General features: G+C 39.1%; 3 protein-coding genes across 3 annotated transcripts; 1 reads left to right on the top strand and 2 right to left on the bottom strand.

The window, feature by feature from the left end:
• Positions 1–839: 839 nt before the first annotated feature.
• Positions 840–9,195, bottom strand: LOC110772300 (GYF domain-containing protein). The gene is made up of 10 exons (XM_088251223.1): positions 9,015–9,195; positions 7,906–7,994; positions 6,840–7,763; positions 6,641–6,752; positions 6,355–6,546; positions 5,149–5,919; positions 2,366–5,009; positions 1,965–2,158; positions 1,824–1,883; positions 840–1,505 (listed from the first exon to the last, which is right to left on the bottom strand). Exons 1-10 carry the CDS (start codon positions 9,082–9,084, stop codon positions 1,135–1,137), a joined length of 5,427 nt encoding a protein of 1,808 aa, XP_088107349.1. The 5' UTR covers positions 9,085–9,195; the 3' UTR covers positions 840–1,134.
• Positions 9,196–10,827: 1,632 nt separating this feature from the next.
• DUT1 (DUTP-PYROPHOSPHATASE-LIKE 1) lies at positions 10,828–11,948 on the top strand. Its single transcript, XM_021970758.2, has 3 exons — positions 10,828–11,216; positions 11,317–11,408; positions 11,523–11,948. The coding sequence occupies exons 1-3, from the start codon at positions 10,879–10,881 to the stop codon at positions 11,765–11,767; spliced, it is 675 nt and encodes a 224-aa protein (XP_021826450.2). The 5' UTR covers positions 10,828–10,878; the 3' UTR covers positions 11,768–11,948.
• Positions 11,949–12,052: 104 nt separating this feature from the next.
• LOC110767254 (Sugar isomerase (SIS) family protein) lies at positions 12,053–19,824 on the bottom strand. The gene is made up of 24 exons (XM_088252942.1): positions 19,413–19,824; positions 18,577–18,655; positions 18,415–18,491; positions 18,170–18,251; positions 18,029–18,076; positions 17,676–17,831; positions 17,502–17,598; positions 17,311–17,353; positions 16,614–16,681; positions 16,433–16,517; positions 16,071–16,119; positions 15,492–15,564; positions 15,353–15,413; positions 14,779–14,845; positions 14,365–14,421; positions 14,225–14,278; positions 14,019–14,147; positions 13,736–13,799; positions 13,564–13,637; positions 13,233–13,286; positions 13,091–13,159; positions 12,715–12,804; positions 12,451–12,558; positions 12,053–12,279 (listed from the first exon to the last, which is right to left on the bottom strand). Exons 2-24 carry the CDS (start codon positions 18,625–18,627, stop codon positions 12,229–12,231), a joined length of 1,707 nt encoding a protein of 568 aa, XP_088109068.1. The 5' UTR covers positions 18,628–18,655; positions 19,413–19,824; the 3' UTR covers positions 12,053–12,228.
• Between the last annotated feature and the right edge of the window lie 266 nt (positions 19,825–20,090).

The following is a 20,090-nucleotide window of genomic DNA, read 5'->3' as shown; positions in this document are numbered from 1 at the left end:
ACTGCTAGAAAGAGAGGAAGCGTGAAACCGATCCTGCGTCACATGATTAATATTTATTTTCTTTAAATTTTCCACTGTATCAAAAGATATCTGGACGTATTAGCTAATTGAAGCAATAACATGGGTCTTGGCGATTTTGCTCCAAGTTGGATAGGTTCTTTAGTTATTGAAAACTTGATTGGGATGTCTCGTCCCCGTCTTGTTTGTGTTGATTTTATGTGGCTGTGTTGCTTAGGGTTTTTTCCCCAGTTCAACCAAAGAAAAGAAAAGATATATGTTTCGAGTTTGATTTAATTTAATATATAAGAAAGAAAGAAAGAAAAGGCTGAGCTTCAAATAAGAGAGTAGAGAAATGTCAGTCAAAAGTTGTCTTCCAGTGGGTCCCACGTCCACGTAAACTTCAGACGATGCCACTGCCCCCACGCCACTGCAGAAGTGACAGTGAGAAGCAAATGACCACAAAATCCACGAGACTCGTCACGTAACTTCATTATTGGATCAGAAAATACCCCCGTATTTATTTTCCTTTTCACTGTCATAAAAATAGATCAATGTTGATTTTCAATGACAATTTTGAATTTATTTGGATTTTATTTATTTATTTATTGTCTGGTCCAACAAAAATAAAATGTGACGAAAAATAAAGAAATAAAATTAACCGAAAACCCTCTATACTTGGTGAGATATAAGGACTGAACTTGAAATAACATTTATTTTTTCTTTTTTGCAATAAAATCCATGATAGCATGATGAAAATAAGAAGGGAGTTAAAACTCAAATCGATCATTAAACTGCGACATAAAAGATAGCAGATGACAGAAAGATGGGAAGCAAGCAAATGAATGAAACAAAGGGAAAGGGTACCTCGACTGAAGGAGATTCAAAGTCTCCCGCAGGATGATCTCTCAACTAAAGTAAAGCGAATAAAAATAACAAAAGTACTCTTACCACTGGAAGGAACATTACACAAAATCGCTCGAGCAGATAAAATTAGCACTGCTGCTGTGGCACTACAAAAAGGGAAAAACAAAAAATTCTAAGGGCGAAAAGGTAAAAAAGCCATATACAGTCCAAAAGCCAAAATCTATTTACAACTGCCTTCCTTCCTGCCTGCCTGCCTCTTAAAACCACTCTCTAATCCTCCACTGTCTGGATCTCACCCATCATGATGCGGTTACTCACCACATTAAATCCCAAGACAGCAGGGCTAACCTTCTTCCCTTTCTTTCCCTTCTTCTTGCCACCCCCCTTGGAGGACCCATCTTGGTCAACATCCCCAGCCTCTGCACCGTACGAATTCACATCTCCACCACCAAACCCGGTGAGCTTTTGATCATTCCGACTTTGAAACGCAATTTCAAGGACATCGGCTGATAGCAACTCCTTGTAGTTGAGAAACTTGTCGATGAACTCATGATCAGGATCGTACGACCCAAGGTTCTCTGTTAGAAGCAACTCAGCCTCTGATCTGGATTGCTTCAAGCAAAACTCAAGGAAACTCGTATCTAGCAAATTTTTTAATTTAAATCAGTGATACAATTAATTATGACAATTAATATCGCAAGAAGAACGCATTTGGACCAACAAAAAAAGAAGCCTATATTAGTATTACACCTCTGATCAAGGAAGCCACATGCCTCAATTGTGTGTGTGCTGCTGCGTGCCGGTTTTCATTTCTTGGGGTGCAAAGATTGCTATAAATTCACTTTTTAAGCTACAAGGAAAATCAACTCCTAATACCAACCTTATGCTATGGATTTCACGCATAATTTAATTAAGGCACTTACATACAAATTATTAAGCAGGCCGGAAGGTCAACTTACCTTTTGTCCCAATAAGCCTAATGCTCTCGCTCTTGCACCAATCTCGGAAGTCCATGGCTTCTGCAAAGAAAAATATGACGGGGTAAATAGGCATCAATTAATATCTTTGACAGAAGAATTAACAGTATCATGATAGCACACCTGATTGCTTGGTCATGGCATCTCTTTTTCCTTTTACAGATGACTGAGAAGAGGCAGGTGAGGATGAAAGTAATCGCTCAGTTGGTTTGCCACCCACTGATTTCTGCCGGCTCGATGAACCAGCTGAAGTTCCTTTTACAGGAGTATTTTTCACTCCCCAACTGCCCTGGCTTGCAAGATGAGGAAAATCTGCCCTGCTCACAGAGAAATAAACAAACAAAAAGACAAGCTCAGCTCAAATTAGTTCCCTACCAACATAAAAGATGTGAGCAAACTCCCACATGCATCCCACAATACAATTATGAGAGGCAAATTAAGGTTTCTATCTCAGAGCGACACACAGCCTACACAACCTAACTCAATGAATTAATATCAAATAAGTAAAAGAGTAAATATCTTACTGCTTATTTGCTTGCTTTGATTGGTCAATTGGGCCCCAGAATAAGTCATCTTCTACTTTGTGTTTCGACTGAGAAGCATGGGAATTAATCATGATGGGAGATGCAGTCTTAGACGGAGATGATGCCGAAAGTGACCATGAAGGAACACTATTGTGGGTGGCTGGAGTTGGCTGGGATTTCTGAGGTGTTGGAATCTGATTTTGGTGCTGAGCAGAAGAAACCCTCTTCTCCTGCTCCTTTTGGATGTCTCTTAAAGATGTGGGTTTAAGAAGCTTCCCAGAGTCAGTAGACCATGCTGGAGAAGGAGCTGGATTAGGCATTTCTCCTTTCCAAAGAACAAAATCTCCGAACGAAGGCCCTGACGGGATTGCGGGCAATACTTCCTTTTCTTGCTGTACAGAACGGAAGCTTTTGACTTTCTCAGTGGGGCTTGAACTAATAGGCACATCTACTGGGGTAACTGACACTGAGACCTTAGTTCCAGTACCCTTTGATTTTGCTGACTTTTTGCGACTCTTTTTCGTGTCTTTTGCCTCAATGAAGTTATCGTCATCTACATATTCTGATTGGGCGGGCATAACTTGTGGAGAAGGCTGAGTTGATACACCATTAGGAATCTCAACATCTTTTTCACTAGACTTGGCCAAAACCTCCTCTGCTAATAGATCATGTAATGGGCTCTTCTTGCTCTTTGAATTTTGGGAAGTTTTGGGTTTCCCAACATTTAACTCATTAATACCTGCATCATTTGGAGTTTCTCTAGATACTTTTGGTTCTGAATGGGCTACAACCCCAGCCCAAGGAGTTGGCAAACTTGAGGAATTGACAGAACTGAAAACCTCAGGTACTATCACTTCTGTTTGTGCCTTCCTCTGTTCTTCCTGCTGAATTTCTAGTAAAGATTTGGCCTTAAAACCAGGAGCAGGTTTCCAAGCTCTCTGCCCAATCTGTATTTGGGTACTTTGTCCAGACTCAACAAGCTTAGAATCACCCTTGACTTCAAAAGGTTCAGTATCACCTCCGGAAAGTGGCTCTAATCTTTCAGCTTGTCGTGACTCTGAAACCTCTACAGTAACAATTTCAGATTTACTGCCTTGGTTGCCTCTTGTCTCCAATTTTGTGTCACCAACAACAGGCTTCTCAGTTTCAGACTGCTTTATTTGCTGTGAAGAGACAGATTTGGATACTCCTTTTGGTTGGTCACTCAAGGACTGTGCCTTGGAAGATTTTTGCTTCTTGGACTTCTTCTCAGAAGTCTTTCTTTGCCCACGTGCTTCAACATTCTTCATATCAGCCACTGCAGGAACCTCATCATTGCTCTTTTCCCTTTGAATCTGCTGTTCTTCAACCTGACTATCTGATTGAACTTTCACATCATTGACATGCTCAGGCATATCTCCCTCAGAAGCACCTACTGGTGGAATAGAATCTGCAACACCCTCAGAGATTGCAACCAAACCAGTTTCGTTAGCTGTGAAAGTGTTTTCAGATGCCTGCTCCATAGTTTTAGAAGCATGAAAGTCAGAATCAGGTATGGATTTCTGCACAAGGGGCTCTTTTCTAGATTTGGTCGTCACATCAAGCAAAGTTGAGCTCTCAACATTTGTCGACACTGGCAACGACTCTTGATGGATAGCAATTGGTACCACAGGAGTAACATCCCAAGTTCTTTGATGGGTAATATTCCCAAACATTTGATGCAGTAAAGGTAACGAGGCGGCTCCCTCACTTACATTTTGAGAGATATCTTGGGTACCTTGTGGAGGCAAAGTCATGAAGTTATTAACAAGTTCATTTTGCATATTAGGAACTGGAACGTTTGTACCAATTGGAAACATTTCTTGTGATGGCTGAAGCCGGGGAGGATCTATAGATGCATTCCCTTTCGGAATTGCAGAAGCCTGCATCTGTCCAAAAGATGGCTCAGTAAAATGCTGGCGAGATTGATGCTCTGACAGAACCTGCGAAAGCAGCTGCTGTTGTTGCCTTATCAGCATTTGCTGCTCCTCCTGTTTCTGTTGCTGCTTGAATAACATAATCTTATCCAACAATGACATTTGTTGCGCTGGAACAGGCGCCTGGGAATGCAACTGCAATAAATACTGCTGTTGCAACATATTCAACAGTTGCGGATCTTGTAATAAACCAGAAGAGAGTAATTTCTCCTGTGTTGCAATACTAGAACTATCAACCGCTTGAGAAAGTAGATTTGGAAAAGACGGTTGATTCTGAGGTTGCAGCCTCTGCTTTTGGAATCCAAGTGGAGCCTGGGGAGGAAAATTCTGATCATACAAGTCCATCTTACTCTGGGTTGGTTCTGACCCACCTTGGACAGGAAAAGTTGACCAACCAGCAGCACTATTATTAATTCCAGATGACGACCGGTCAGTTAATCCTTGAAGGATGGACATAATTTCAGCATTTTGGGTTTGAGAAGGCTGATTTTCAGCCACTGAAGAGAGGAGGTTTGGATCTGGGACAACCTCCGACTTGGGTATTACAGATGAAGCATCTCTCCCAGGCCAATATTGATAAGGATTAGGAAAAGACCTCTGTCGCTCAAGCGCCATTCTCTTGGCCAACAGATTATCCAATCCAGAATGAGGCAAACCATGAGAATTGTTTCCAATAAGTCCTTGCAAACCTAAAAATAAAACAAAGAGATTCACAAGAAGGTATCATGCGATAAGTAGGACAAATAAAATGATAATATGAATAAGCTTATTGATAAACTCCCTCATTTTATAACTCAAAATGTAAAAAGACTTGATAATAAAACCAACCTTCAGAAAAAGTAAACTTCTGAAGAGGTGAGCCACTTGTATTACCAGACATCAGCGACTCCAAAAACCTATTCTCAGCTTCTGTTGTCGAACCCTGTTTATGCCTTGGTTCATTTCTCGCTATATCTGTCTCACTTAAACCAGCATGAATCTTCCCCACATTACCAAAGTTTGGCCTACTTGATGTATCTGTAACTTCATTTTGTTTAGGGGCACTAAATCCAGGCGGTGGTCTAGCTTTAGCCCTTAAATGAGGCATAACATCACCAAGTGCCAAAAACGGTGTATCTGTTGATGCATTTGCCACGCGAACTAGCAAATCTATGCCAAAATATCCAGCCTCAAACCAGCCAATAATGTCAGCCCCAGCAAAAGGGCCTTGAATTATACCCTGAGGATCTTTATAATAAAGCTGTAGATCCTCAGGAGAAAGCTGCAGAGGTTTTCTCACTTCCTGCTCCCTATCTAGAACTCCAGATGGCTGCCTTCTAATTATAGGGTTCTCACTGGTTTTCCATTTTGCCTCATCTCTACTTTCCCATTCATTATTAAGATCTTTCTGTCTTTGCGACCAGCCCATATCAGGGGTTCTTGACTTGATATCACCTGGAATCTCTTTCCAATCATGCAAGCCTGCATGCAAACGCTCTCCCTGTGATGGAGATCTCCATGGAGTGCCAGAATGGGGAGTAATACTTCCCTTCATGGTCAAATCTGTATTAACAGGTGCCTCCTCCGCCCTTCTGAAAGGACCACTGTCTTCTTTAAGAGCTGCAAACAGAAATTACATTGAGTAAAATGTTTAAATGGGGAGAGCTATCTCATGCTAGTAACGCATGTAGCGATTCAAGTACCAGTCTTCTTCACTTTCTTTTTCTTAAAAGAAAATCTAAAGGAAAAAGAGATCATCATCCTTACACCCAGATTCATATAAAGAAATAGAAACACATGCAAGAGGAACTTTGATACAAAATTTGAAAACAAAAGGAAAAATGTTTATTAAGAATCAAATAAAACAGTTCCCCATGAGCACTGACCCAGAGGTTACCATTTTCCCATTCCATTTGAATCAACATAACATGGTAGAGTTTATATTATCCAGATTATTTTTCCCACAGCCCACACAATAGTAACCAACATGCGCATCGCAATTCAATCACAAGAAATGTTGTTTCAAAATCCTTTTCCTATCTTCAATTAACATACCTTCTGCTCTGAAATTGTTCTCTGAGTACGTCTTCTGATCCTGCATTATTTCTGCTTTTAGGCTGGATCCTTGATGGAAAACTTGCCTTTCATGAGAAGATCCCTCTAAATAATTTGGAATACCACCTTTTGAACTACCAGTGCTTTCATCTTTAGAATCATTAAGTGCGAGGGGTAAATCTTCCCTACTGCCTGCTCAAACAAAACAGTTCCAACACAAGTCAATCCCCACTTGAAAAAAAAAAACATGAATACATAGTTTTAAAATTCTTTACAAGTAAACTACCAAGCTTTGGTCTTCTTGATTGAGTAAAATCTATCGGGTTCCTTCCATCTTTAGAGACTTGAGGAGCACCACTACTTACTATATCTCCTTTGTCAATTCCCTTCAAAAGAGCCTGCTCAAGCAGAAAACCATTCAAATGAAATGAACTGATGAAAGTATAAGAAATGTTCACAAAATTTAATGAATGAATATGCATTACCAGTTCCTCAGGATTCGGTACACAAAGCGCCAGAGGCTCCAACGGCTCATCCACTGTAAGAGAACTTGCTTCTATAAACCCATCAACTGATTTTCGATATGATCTCATATCAGCCTTCCTGTATACATCAAGCAGCATTGTCCTACTATACCTTAAAGGGGAAGGCTCTCCATGTTCACTCTCAACTTTGTCCAAGACAGTTCCTATAGACTGAGGAATAGTAGGACTACTGTTCATAAAGCCTCCACCAGAGCTAGCCCTTCCACGACCAAGAGAAAAAGTTGGTGGTGTATTTTCCCCACGTCCCCAACTAGATGAATGCGCAGGAACATGTTTGCTTGCTGCTAGAGTCTGATTATGGGAAGGATCTCCCCTTCCTCGGGCTTGGGAGGAGTTCGATCTCCAAGGCCGGTAGAGATCCCCATCCTTCTCATCCTTTACATGATTTCCAACATGAGGCAAACCTTTATCAAGATGCATGCTGCCATCTCTGCCAGACTCTGCCCACTTGTCATGCAAACCTTCCGCCTCTTTGTCATCAGGCCCCCAGCGTGTGTTCCATTTGCTCTCTCGCCGTTGGTCATAATTGGATTCCCTGTTACTAGAGTCAGTCCACCGCTCGGGTGGAGCACGGCGTGCTTCTCCAAAGTGTTTTGCAGATGAATTTTCTGTTCGTCGATCCATCCTGCGAGGGTCACCAAGCTCTTTATCCCCATCCCTCCACCGATCTTTGCGTCCGGAGGAGTTGGTGTCTCTTTCTTCATCGCGCCAGCGTTCACGACGACCACCTGTTTCCATATCCATCAATGATGGCCTGAAAACATCCTTCTTCTTCTGGGTATCATGAATCTCCTCACCATTACCTGATGATTTCATGGTATCCGAGCGATTGCCAAAGGATGGATTTGGGCTGGGAGGTTTTTCCTGCATTTTTTGTTAAGAATTATGAGAGCTAAGATAGAAGTGCATGCTAACTGGAAACAATGTAATAAACTTCTCCTCTGCAACTACGCAGCAACGGAGGAAAGCAGATTAATATAAAATCATGAAAGTTACAATAACACACCCCAGTTAACATTCCAGGTTTACTCTCCCCCGGCTTTGGTAGAAGCCATTGCGGTGACAGTGGAATAGGATTCTCAGAACCTGATCCAGCTGCGTACATCAGAAATAAGCATTGGATTAAATATGTCATATACACATATAATGCAAAGACATTGCATTACTGCCACCAAACAATTATCAAACAAATCCAACTAGCACCACCGTGGATTTGGTGAGAATACATTATTTCAGAGATGAGGAGAAACCTAAACACCCAAGCATGATTGACTGAAAAACATTATAATATTACTTATCGAAATCAATCAAAATATGAATTGAGAAAATACTTTTTCAGAACTTAGAACTATGATAAATTTTATGATTTAAGAATATTCCTAGAATGAGACTCCCCTTTTTTTTTTTTTACAGAAATACTAAAGACATTCTTCATAGACTTTACATGAACCCAAGGTTCCTTTAACATCTTGTAGGACCATGTCCCCTAAAATCCCCAAAAATTCCAATCATATATTGACACAATTTCAGCGAAAATTTAACTCCAGCAGACCCGTTGTAATTGAGTGGCAAAAGGCATTCTACCACAAAATGGCTTAAATAGCTTTACAAGAACTAAATAAGCCCTGTGTCCCAATTACGCCACATAAAATGCAGCGATCAACAAAAAAAGAAAGGGTTTAATCGAAAATTGGAAAACACGAACAGTGGCATAGGATACAATCACTATCACATTCCATCAAAAACCAGTTTAACTTATGAAAAAATAATAGAAGAATTTTAAAAAACCGATTGCATAATATTATTTGCCCCAACCAATAAACGGGAAAAATATAAAATCGCGTTTAAAAAACCAAAGAAAAGTAATTGAATTTACTAAGATTAATCAAAATCCTGAGCGCAAAATATCTATCAAAACCCTAAGTACGAAATATTTATCAAAACCCTAAACTCAGCTACCTAAAACAACAACACCAACACAAACGGCAACGAAAACTATAAATGTGCCAGAAGAGCAAGAATCTCTGTGACAATCTAGGGTTTTGGTGGAAAATTAGATGATGGAGGCGAATGTGAAAAACCGAAGAAGGAAATGGAGCTTGAAAGAATAAATACCTCTGGAGATCTGGGGAGGAGTGGTGACAGAGAGGTGGTGGCGGGAATCGGAGTTGGTAAGGTCGGCCATTGATGATCGGTTAAGTTGCAGAGAGCGAGCGAGCAAAGAAACCCTTTTGCGCTTTGAGTGAGGTGAGACAGAGAGAAGGCGAAGGGTGGGAATATAAGTTTAAGGGCAAAAAAATAGAAAAAGATAAAATGTGAGAGGGGTAGGTTAAAACAATTAACCTACGGGCGCATGTTAGCGTGTCGTCGTTTTATTGTCTCCCACCTCACCCTACTTTAGTGTTGAACGAATGCGTATTTTGCTTTTTTACTCCATGAGATATTATCCACACGCGTCTGAATAATGCCTTGTAAAACACGCTTACGCAGAAGTTTACCAAGGTGACAAAAGGCTAATGCCAGGTGACTTTTTCGTTTTTCCCTCGCATTTTGTTTGGGTTTTGCATATGAGGGGTGCGTACTGTGCCGTAAGCCGCGCATGTCAAGAGGGACTAAACGACCTCAGTTCCTAACCGTTTTGCAGTTGAGTTGCTGTACATTACGTGGAGCTGATCCAACGGCTTGGTTCATCAACGAAGGGGTAAGCGGACCGATCTAAATTATTGGGACATGGTCATGCCCAACTCGAACTCATTATTAATTTAATATTTTTTTAAAAATAATAAAAATAGGATTTCTGTACAATAGGAGGTGGGGCGATTTTCACCGTGTCTTTTTTAGGTTAATTTGAATTTTTCAATTATGTTTTTCTCTCCAACAAAAAAGAAAAAAAAATATATTATGTTTTTCTTTTTAATCCGTTTGGATCTGTAAATTAAATAATTGAAAAGAAGATATATGGTTATACATTTTTGGAACATAAAAAAAGGATTTTATTGAATTTCTTTGTATGGCCTTTTGCATAGTTATAACTTATATGAATACATACAATGATTCATGCTTCTAATAAACTAAAGGTCATATTCTCTCGCGTGAATCCTATATATAATTGTGTGAACATTAAATAATTGTTTGAATATTAGAAAATTGTCAGGTAAACCTCAAGATATCGTCACATGAACCTTCAATAAAATGCCCCTTAGCTTTAGAAATTGTATTCAAACTTGTTTGTCAAAATGCTTCATCCTTCATCAAGAATTCTATAGCGAGGGCCTTATATATGGCTTTTATATGAGATCTTATCTTTTAATCGTTGAATTAGGCTAACTAATTTAATCCTACAGTTAATCAATTTGATCTAACAATTAAGAGATAAAACATCACCTAATGGTGTTATATAAAGCCCTCACTATAGAATGACTTCATACTTCATAGCCAATGACTTCATACTTCATAGCCACATCCACATGAACCTTGGAAGATCGCCACGTGAACTTCAAGGTATCGTAACATTAAAATAAATTTGGTTACCAACAGGAGTTGGTCAAAGTGGAAGGGGCTTGGATCCTTTAAACAAGAGGTCCTGGGTTCGATCCCAGGCGCTTGCGAATAGAGCAGAATTTGTTGGGAGAGGTCCCCGCTTTGCGCCCGACAGTACATCGAGGGTTAGTCTCCGCAATCGCGCGGGGGATACCTTGGTTTTCACCCAAAAAAAAAAAAATTGGTTGGACTGAAAATGAAAGTGAATACAACTTGACCGGGCTTTCGATCTTTTCTTGTTTGACCATTGGGCTGAAATTTATGGTCCAGCTGTGAACGTAGGAGGGCCTCCATTGCTTATAACATGAGCCTCAGCCCAAGATCCCCAAAAATGAGAAGTGAAATGATGCTGGAAGTGGTGCAGGAGAAAGGTGTGGAGAGAAGAGACCATTTACATGCATGTCTGCGCACAACACGCGAAATTCGTACCTACATCAAAATGGCGGGAAAACTTGGCGCCATCGCGCGGGAAACGCCATTATTGGCGGTACTTTCTCTATTTAAAAGAACCCCGTCTTCCTATCTGCCCCTAAAACCAGGTATTTGCAAATACCCACATTACCGCCGTCCTCTTTCTCAGCTACTCAGAATGGCCCAGCAAGACGTGCAGAACGGAAGCCACGAAGTCAAGGAGCCAACTCCTAAGATCGCCAAGCTTCACGAAAAGAGCGACGTTTCGGGAAACCCCACCTCATTTTTCAGGGTGAAGAAGCTAGCCGAGAAGGCCGTCTTGCCCTCGAGAGGCTCACCTCTCTCTGCAGGCTATGACCTCTCAAGGTAAACCCCGAAACCCCCCCTTTTTCCCATGGTCAATTTTTACGAGAAAAATTATTGTAATCTCATGTGGGTTTTTCTTTGGTTCTTTGATTTTGTGTAGTGCAACGGAGACGAAGGTACCGGCCAGAGGAAAAGCCCTGGTCCCGACTGATCTGAGCATTTCGGTCCCTGAAGGAACCTATGCAAGAATTGGTAAAACCCGGATCCCCAATTTTCCTGTTAAATTTCAAAAAAAAGAAAATTAAACTTTGATTTTTTTAGATTTTTGAAGAAATGTGTTTCACTAACATTCTCTTGGGTGTACAGCGCCGCGGTCAGGGTTGGCCTGGAAGCACTCGATCGATGTGGGAGCGGGAGTCATAGATGCTGACTACAGGGGCTCAGTTGGGGTGATATTGTTCAACCATTCTGATGTTGATTTTGAAATCAAGGAGGGCGATAGGATTGCACAGCTGATCATTGAGAAGATCATCACCCCTGATGTCGTGGAGGTTGAGGATTTGGACTCAACTGCCAGGGGCGCCGGCGGGTTTGGATCCACCGGTATCTAGGCTGCCTGTTTATCAGCCACGAGAGATGTCTTCCTGGGCTTAACTGTGTTTTTGAGATCGGGGACTGGTGAATCAAGCTAGTTAGGGTTAATTTTGTTGCAAGTCATAGGTGACTGGTCTGCTCTTGTAATGCAAATATTTTCAGTCAATGGCTAACTGGTTTTGTTTTGCACATTCATAACATGCTTTCAGACAGACCAAAATGGATTCATGAAAGTAGAAAAATAGCAACATGAAGGTTAATCACTAAAATGGATTACCACTGAGTTGTTTGGGCAGCATTGCTTCGTACCTGAAGTAGCCTCAATTTAATTATAATGATGCTCAATGTAAAGTTAAACATTAGAAAAACTGCAAGCATAACTAAGACCCAGATCGCTACATACTGGGTTCATATACACGAGGTTAAAACTTTATTTGTTCAACTGACTTTAAAGTTGAATATTTCCAGAAGAAGGTAACTATATCCGCGGCAGAAGCGTAGGAAGATCAGCAGGAATATCTGAACTTGCCTGCCAAATTGATACAGTAATCTAGTGTCAGGAAGATCCTATAAGTAGTAAATATCAAAATGTATTATCAATTAATTGCATTTTAGTTGTGTGAGTGTTTCCAAATGAAAATGTGATTTGCCATGATGCCTCCCAAGCATTATTTTTATTTTTATTTTTGGCTGTACTTACCTCCAAGTATTTTTTTAACAATGTTGTAGTACTGTAATTAAAGCCTTCAATTGGTTGCCCTTTTGTACGAGACGCATTGAGTTGCTTTCTAACTTGAGTGGCCAATGACTGCGTTAACAAACATGAAATAGATATGTTAAAATATATGAAGGGGGCAAAACAAAATAAACTTCAAATTGGATCAGCGGACAGATGAAAGTCGATGCAATTCTTATATTCATTTTGGTCCAGTACGAGAACAACACTGATAAGGTTCCATTGTACCTTCCCCAATTCTACTCCCCACTGGTCAAAAGAATTGATCCTCCATAGGAAACCTTGGACTGCAACTCTGTGTTCGTAGATTGCCAACAACTGGATACAGGCAAGTAGGTATTAGAAAGAATACAAGAGCAGTAAATGAAGACCTCACATAGCACATGAACAAGCACTCGGACTAAACATGCAGGCCTAGAATGTTATGTTTTAGAATTGAGAAGTTAGCAAATATGTAGTAAATGACAATTCATCAAGCAATTTACTGTTTGACTTTGCATATGCTCACACAGAAGCAGAAAAACCATTTGAAATTGAAACGTCAAACAATTAGGCATGACCAAAACGCATAACAAAAGGTAGAAAATGAAATCAAATAGCAAACCTGGCCAATATTGTAAGCATTCAGTGATGGAAAAAGAATGCTGAGAGAGGGCCGGTTTCCAGAGAAAGTCTGTGAGAGAGATCTTATAATTAGCGCCACTTATTCACTTATAAGCCAAAGACTGAAGCCAATAGGAACTCACCTTATGCGGGATAAGATGCTCTGGAACATTCTCTTTCTGCAGCTGTTCTGGGTGCTACAAGAAACTTAATTCTGGTTAGACATGAAAAAAATCCAAGGTAGTAATATGTGCTCTCATATTAGTGAGAGAAATGGCGAAATTTCTTTGCTAATCTTGGTTTTATCATTTTTTTTGTTTTTGTTTCTAGAATCATAGTGCAAACTCAATTACCTCAAAAGAAAGGGTATAAAATGTTGTCGTTTTAACATATAAAGCTTTTAGAATACTGGGCGGTGTTTGGTTCAAATGTAAACCCAGTCTTCCAGTGTCCAGGAGTAAGCATAAAACATACCTTCCCATATGCAAGGGCATCTGGCTGTGCAAAAAAGTTAGACATGAGCTCATCATGGTTGCTCACCACTTCACCTGCAGCAAACACGTGAGGAATTCTATATTGCATACCCCACAAACCAAACATCAAAATAAAAACTTCGAGCAAGACATAAGAGTTTTAAATTAGGTACCTTTCAGGTAAACAGGTTGTTGACTCTTCACAACACCAATAAAATCACAAGGAATAACACGGCCCTGAACATTCAAGAAGGAAAAAATTAATTATCAAAGTACATCACAACATAAATCAAAATACTAAGAATAATTATCTGAAGCTCAGAAATTTGCTCAGTGTTCCTTCACATAAGACTGAAAAGCTGAAGGTTTGGTAACACTTTTGAATGTAAAATCAGTTTTCATACATGAGATCACTGAAAATTGTTAGAATTAAACAAATAATAGAACGTTGATCACCTGGTGAATTAGTTGGTAAAAGCTGTGCTGACCGTTTGTTCCAGGTTCACCAAAGTCAATTTCTCCGGTCTCGAAGGGAAGTATTACACCCTCAATTGATACACCCTTGCCGTTACTTTCCATGCTAACCTACATTGCAGAAAAAAATTGGAAGGTATAAGAGCATTTGATATAAAAATGCAGATAGATGACTAGTATAAACTTACCTGTTGAATGTGCGGAGCAAACTTCTCCAGTGCTTGGGAGTAAGGTAAGATAGCCTAAAAAATAAGCATAAAGAAGTTAAAAGACAAAATTGATTGAGACTTACAAATTTGAAGTCTAGAAAGGATAAAGTAACACTCACTCTTGCAGGGTATCCAAGGAATGAAACATTCCATACGCTCAACAGACCCAAGAGAACCTGAAGCAGGGATGAAACGGTATATAACACACCAATAATTATCTCATAAAGCTTTACAGCTAAGCTACCTATCTAAATAGGTAACCACAACAATCTACCCCAAACTTGAATATAGAGGTGGCTAAGGTGTCACTCAACTAGAGAGGAATCACACTAAAAGGTGAAACAAAATGATTATATGAATGAACTCAAACTCTGATGAGATTCATTGTGCACCGACATTTCTGTAACCCACCGGTGTTACAGGTATTTTTATAACTCACCAGTGTTACAGGTACCATCCTTGCCATTCCCAGTAGGAAATGCAAGACAATCACTCTAGCAATAATCATGATGATAACAACCGTGGGCACTTACAGGGATATTTTTCTCAAATGGTGTTGAGTAGAAGTGTTGATCAATACTTGAAGCTCCCTTTAAGAACCTTTGCGTAGGAAATATAACATCCTAGTTAGTATATACAAATATCATTTAAACAACCATTGAAACAAAACAAGAGCCTTTTTTCCTAAGAAAAAAAGGCATTGATAGAGAACTGGAAAATGCCTTTTGAGAATCAGATCACCGAGTTACATCAGCATCAGTGTTTATGTAGATATTGTTTTCAAAGCTACTGTTAACAAATAACATAAAATATCTTTAAAACATCATGCCGCGCCCTATCTGAAATATTATCTTCAGGTTTTTCTTTTTTCTGGAAAGAGTAATGCATTCTATGTTTGTCATTTTGATTCAAAGTGCAGGTTCAAAATTGTTTCTCAAGTACATATATTTACCGGAGAAAGCAACAAATTTATTTTCTTCTACATAAGAAAACAGGATAAACAATTTAAACCTAATCCGCATTGACTAATGGAGTAGAAATCGAATCTATGTATCACAAACTTCAGAAATGATTAAAATACAATTGAAACAACCATGAGTAGCGTACTTCTCAACAACTGAGAACCCATATTGAAGAGATAAAGGCAACACTCCAACAGCACTGCACACTGCAACCAGAAATTCAAAAATAATAATTAAACATCAAGTTAGCTGAAAATATATACACAAGAGGGCAAATAACTTACCACTATACCGGCCACCAACCCAGTCCCAAAATGCAAAAGCATTATTTGGGTCAATCCCAAACTTCTCTACAAGCTGAAACAGAAACACACAAAGATAATACACAAGGATAGCTTTCGTTGCGAATAGACCAAACTTCAATGTCTACGAAGATTGTAGATGGAACAAAATCATATCTGTTTTTATAACCACTTAAAAAAAAATACGCATACTGTAAATTAACGGGTTGTATTAGAGAATCTTTGATAATCCATCACAAATAAAAGGCACTAAGATCTGTTTGTATAAAACTATATGAGGGACTAAGATCAAATTTATATAACAATTAAGGAACACATGAAGATGGAATGCACACTTTTCACAGGTTTTCAATAGAGCACCTAAATCTGCCAATATTTCCATCTAAAAACACAACCTTAGTCCTGATGAACTCAATAAATAGCATCAGCATAAAAACTGAAAAGAAAAAAGCACAGAAATTTAGAATGACCAACGAATAATGAAAAATAGTTAATTAAAATTAATGATAATCTGAATGTTTAATCAACTAAAGGCACGAGGACAAAGGGAAAAACTCATACTGTAAGATTAGTGCTGACTGCTACCATATGCTTTGCAACTGCATCAGGCCTGAAAATGTTACGCTCAATCATGAGAGAGAGACACAGAGAGAGAGGGGCAGGCAGATCTTCAAAACTCAAATTTTATCTGACAAAATCAATAATTAAACTACAAAAAGACATAATAAACCTTCACTCCATCATTAATATCTTGAGTACTAAATTATTCAATTATAGCATTACTAAGCTATTCTAAATATGATTCATTCTGCCCACTCCCAAAGCTTACTTACTAAGTCTAAATTAAATCATCAAATATGAAGCAAATCCTTAATCTGAAATAACTGTTCATATACTTGAAGAAGTGTTAGCAGTGCACTAACCCGAGAGAAGATGAAATCCATTCCCTAAGGGTTCGAGCATTCAACATAGTTTCAGCTGTTGTAAAAGTCTTCGAAACTACCACAACTGCAAATATCAAAAGAATACAAACGATAAGATACCCAACATAGAGCTAAGTTTACAAAAGTCAATATTTAGTGATATAAGTAAACTTATGCTTACCGAGGGTAGTTTCTGGGTTTAATCCTGCAATATTTCTAGCCACATCAATAGGATCAACATTTGCAAGACTGCACACAGAGGAAAACAAAAGATTAGAATACCCTTAGACCGGAATCATCAATCCTTGGATAAAAAAAATATGCCACACATAATTATCAGAAGTGGAATACTGCCACTCGTTCTGGGCCATGTTACTGGCTTTTACAGAATGCATCTAATCTTTTAACCCAACCACCAAAAATACAACCAAATATTTACACAGATAATGCATCTAACATAGTCCCCGAGTATGGGCTATGCTTCTTCAACCACCACAACTAAAACCAAACACACAGAATACAGATTGCTTTCAAAATTAAAACAAAAGAAAGTTTGAAAACAAAAGCAAAAGCTTGTGGTGTCCTAAAATCTTATGTGCCGTATCAAATACAAAATGCTTCTCTACATGTCTTCAACAGATGAACGCATCCTTCCTTCAAAAACTATGCCATAGAAATAAACTCATGAACACAAAAAAACCAATCAGGTAGAAGGAGCTAAAAGAAAGATAATCCACAATGTTTGACAACTGTAGTGGGAAATCACTTCAAAAGCCTCAAGACATGGATTCTTACTATTAATATCATACCAGATTTTAAGTCATTGATATAGAGAACTGGAAATTAATCAATTAAAAAATCAATATGTAAGTACTTACAAATGCAGCTGCCTTCCCCTTGCTGTTTCAATAGCCTCTGGATCTGTAAGATGTAATCAAACCAATGAACACTGCCCAAACTTTATTCCAAAGCAAGCTTAATCAATTTTCACAACGAAACTCACACTAAATAGTAAATAAGACTGCAAAATAGAGTTATAAATGGATAATATGGAAGGCATCATCTGAACCTGTTTGAAGAGCTGTGTGCACAAACAGAGGACCTAAGAAGCTGCCACCAATACCAACAGCAATGACATCCTTCAGGGCTTTTCCTGTGGCTCCAACCTACCACAATTGCAATTACTTCAGAATTCAGGCAATATGGACCCAAAACGGATACTAAAAAAATTGTGGTTGATTACCCAAGATCCACTTCGAATACTCTCAGAGAACTTTTGGATCTTGTCCAGAACTTCCCAAACATCTGGGACCACATTTTTCCCATCACTTTGTATAACTGCATCCCTTGGAGCACGTAGAGCTACATGAAGCACTGATCTATTTTCTGTGCTGTTTATCTGAAGGCACCACCCAGAAGAAAAAAAGAAAAATAAATAGAATGCAAAAGAATCACATGATGGTTTCAGAAATAAGCTGGTCTATTGTTGTGCTCACAAAAAAGTTTCTCGCCAATTGCAGATAAAAAGTGTCCAAATTAGCATTTTAATTCCATATTTATCCGCACTCTACCAAAGGAAGATAAACTTGAACTTACATGCTCTCCACCAAACATTCGGTTAATCTTTTCTTTGAGGGACGCAGCCTGCATTGTGGCATAGACAACATTACTTAGAAAACACATTCACCCAATCCCTTGCCCCCCAAGACAGACTAGTTATGAATGGGCCAACCCCACCTCTGCTAATTTGAAAAGCTTCTCCAAGGTTTCAGGTGTGGCACGTTGCCGTGAGTAGTCCAATAATATCCCATCAAACTCACTATTAGAATATACACACACATTATCAAGTTATTCATGACTTCACATATAATAGTTGATACAGCCTACAACAATATTCATGTCATACACTTCATGTATCATATAAAACAAGGATGACATGATGTAAGATTAAAGCTTTCAAAAAGTTCCAGCAGACGCCTTACTTCGTCATTAACTGGGACCGCTTAACATCATTCATCAAATCACGCAAATGGGTCTTGTTTATGTCCGCAACATGGGCCTGAACAATGAAAACTATCCACATTTAGAACAGAGATCAGAAAACTTTCATACTGCACATTGCAAAGAGGCACTGTCTCAAATACCTTCAAATCCTTCCAAGGCTCAGTATCAGAGATCAGAACAGATGAAGCCATGACGCTGAAACACTTCACAACCAAATTCCTGCGTTGAAATGCGTTATTACTAATAAACCATTGCCCCATTTTCATAGTAAAAAAATGCAAATATGTGCAAATTACTCTCACGTACTGTTTGGAACAGATAAATTCAAGACAATTAAGCCATCTAGCAAATCATTGACTATGGAAGAAATAAGAGATTTTCTTTCTTTAAATTTTTGGATCAACTTTTTCTCTCCCTCTCTAGCAAGCTCAAAGTGACAAAGTGAAAGGGCACATCAGCACTGATTCCCTGAATCAATTTTTTCATGTCCAATCTAGAGTCGAAGCCAGCAGCAGAGCTCCATGGACTTATTTCTTGAGACAGAGACAGATAATAATGCAAAAAACCGATCAAACTGTATTTAAATACCCTGGTTTCCGAAGAAAACTCGGATAATCTAAGCTGTAGAACAATGTTTCTATCTTTTTTCCCAGCGTTTCTCAAACCAAACAGAACATATAATCAACCTGCCATGTTTCTCTCCTTCATTTTTTGTTTCGTTTAGCTGATCCTTTCTTTGCTAACAACAGACAAAATCGACATTTTTACTGACTGCGTATCATCTAAGACCGTAACAAGAACAGCACATCGTACTCGATGGTATACCAAAATTTCGACAAAAAAAGGTGGCGTGAAAAAAACGATGCAAAAGAAGAAAACGAAGGAAATAAGGAAATCAAATCCGAGTGAAAACAAAGAAATTGCGAGAACAGAATCGAGATGACTAAACTATAGGATAAAGATGATGTCAGTGTACCTGAGACTTTGAGAATGTCAAAATTCCTTGGTGTAGAAGAAGATAGATTTGCAGATGGAAATAGGCCTTAGAATTACGCAAGGGAAAAGAGAAGCTTCGGGCTCCAACTGTCACTTTCGGTGACTCGGTGACCCGGTGACCCGGTGACGTGTCTGTCGTCACGTGAAATCGGGGGTACTTTTCAGATGTTTTGACACGTGGCAAACCCGATTGTATTAAGGCTTAATTACTTTTCAGAGAGTTCGAGAAGGGGAGAGAGAAGAGAGAACAAGAGAGGAAGGAGCCAGAAAGAGAGAGAAGATGGGAGCTTGAGTTTGGCTTCGAAGTTCTATGAGTGCAAGGGGGAGAAAGAAAGAGAGAGAGAGGAACAGAGGGATGAGTGGGTTGGGGGTCTGGTGGGGTGACGGGTAAGGGAAGAAGGGGAAGAGGGATTTTTTATAATTATTTTGTATTGTAAATGCTAGAGGCACCAATTTTGGGCATCAACTTTGGACACCAACTCTCTAATAAAGCATGGAACCCGTTGTATTGGCGGGCTCCACCTCTATTAGAGAGTTGGTGCCCAAAATTGGTGCCTCTAGCACCACTCATATTTAAAATCTGTTTTTATATTTAATTTGGAGTTATAACGTTTTTAATAGTTAAAATTACTAAAAATGCTTATGCCACGTCAGCATA

The sequence above is a fragment of the Prunus avium genome, chromosome 1, assembly GCF_965620075.1.
Source record: "Prunus avium chromosome 1, drPruAviu1.hap1.1, whole genome shotgun sequence".
NCBI lineage: Eukaryota > Viridiplantae > Streptophyta > Magnoliopsida > Rosales > Rosaceae > Prunus > Prunus avium.
The sequence above is the reverse complement of the archived record's forward strand: the minus strand, read 5'-3'. Positions and strand labels throughout refer to the sequence as shown.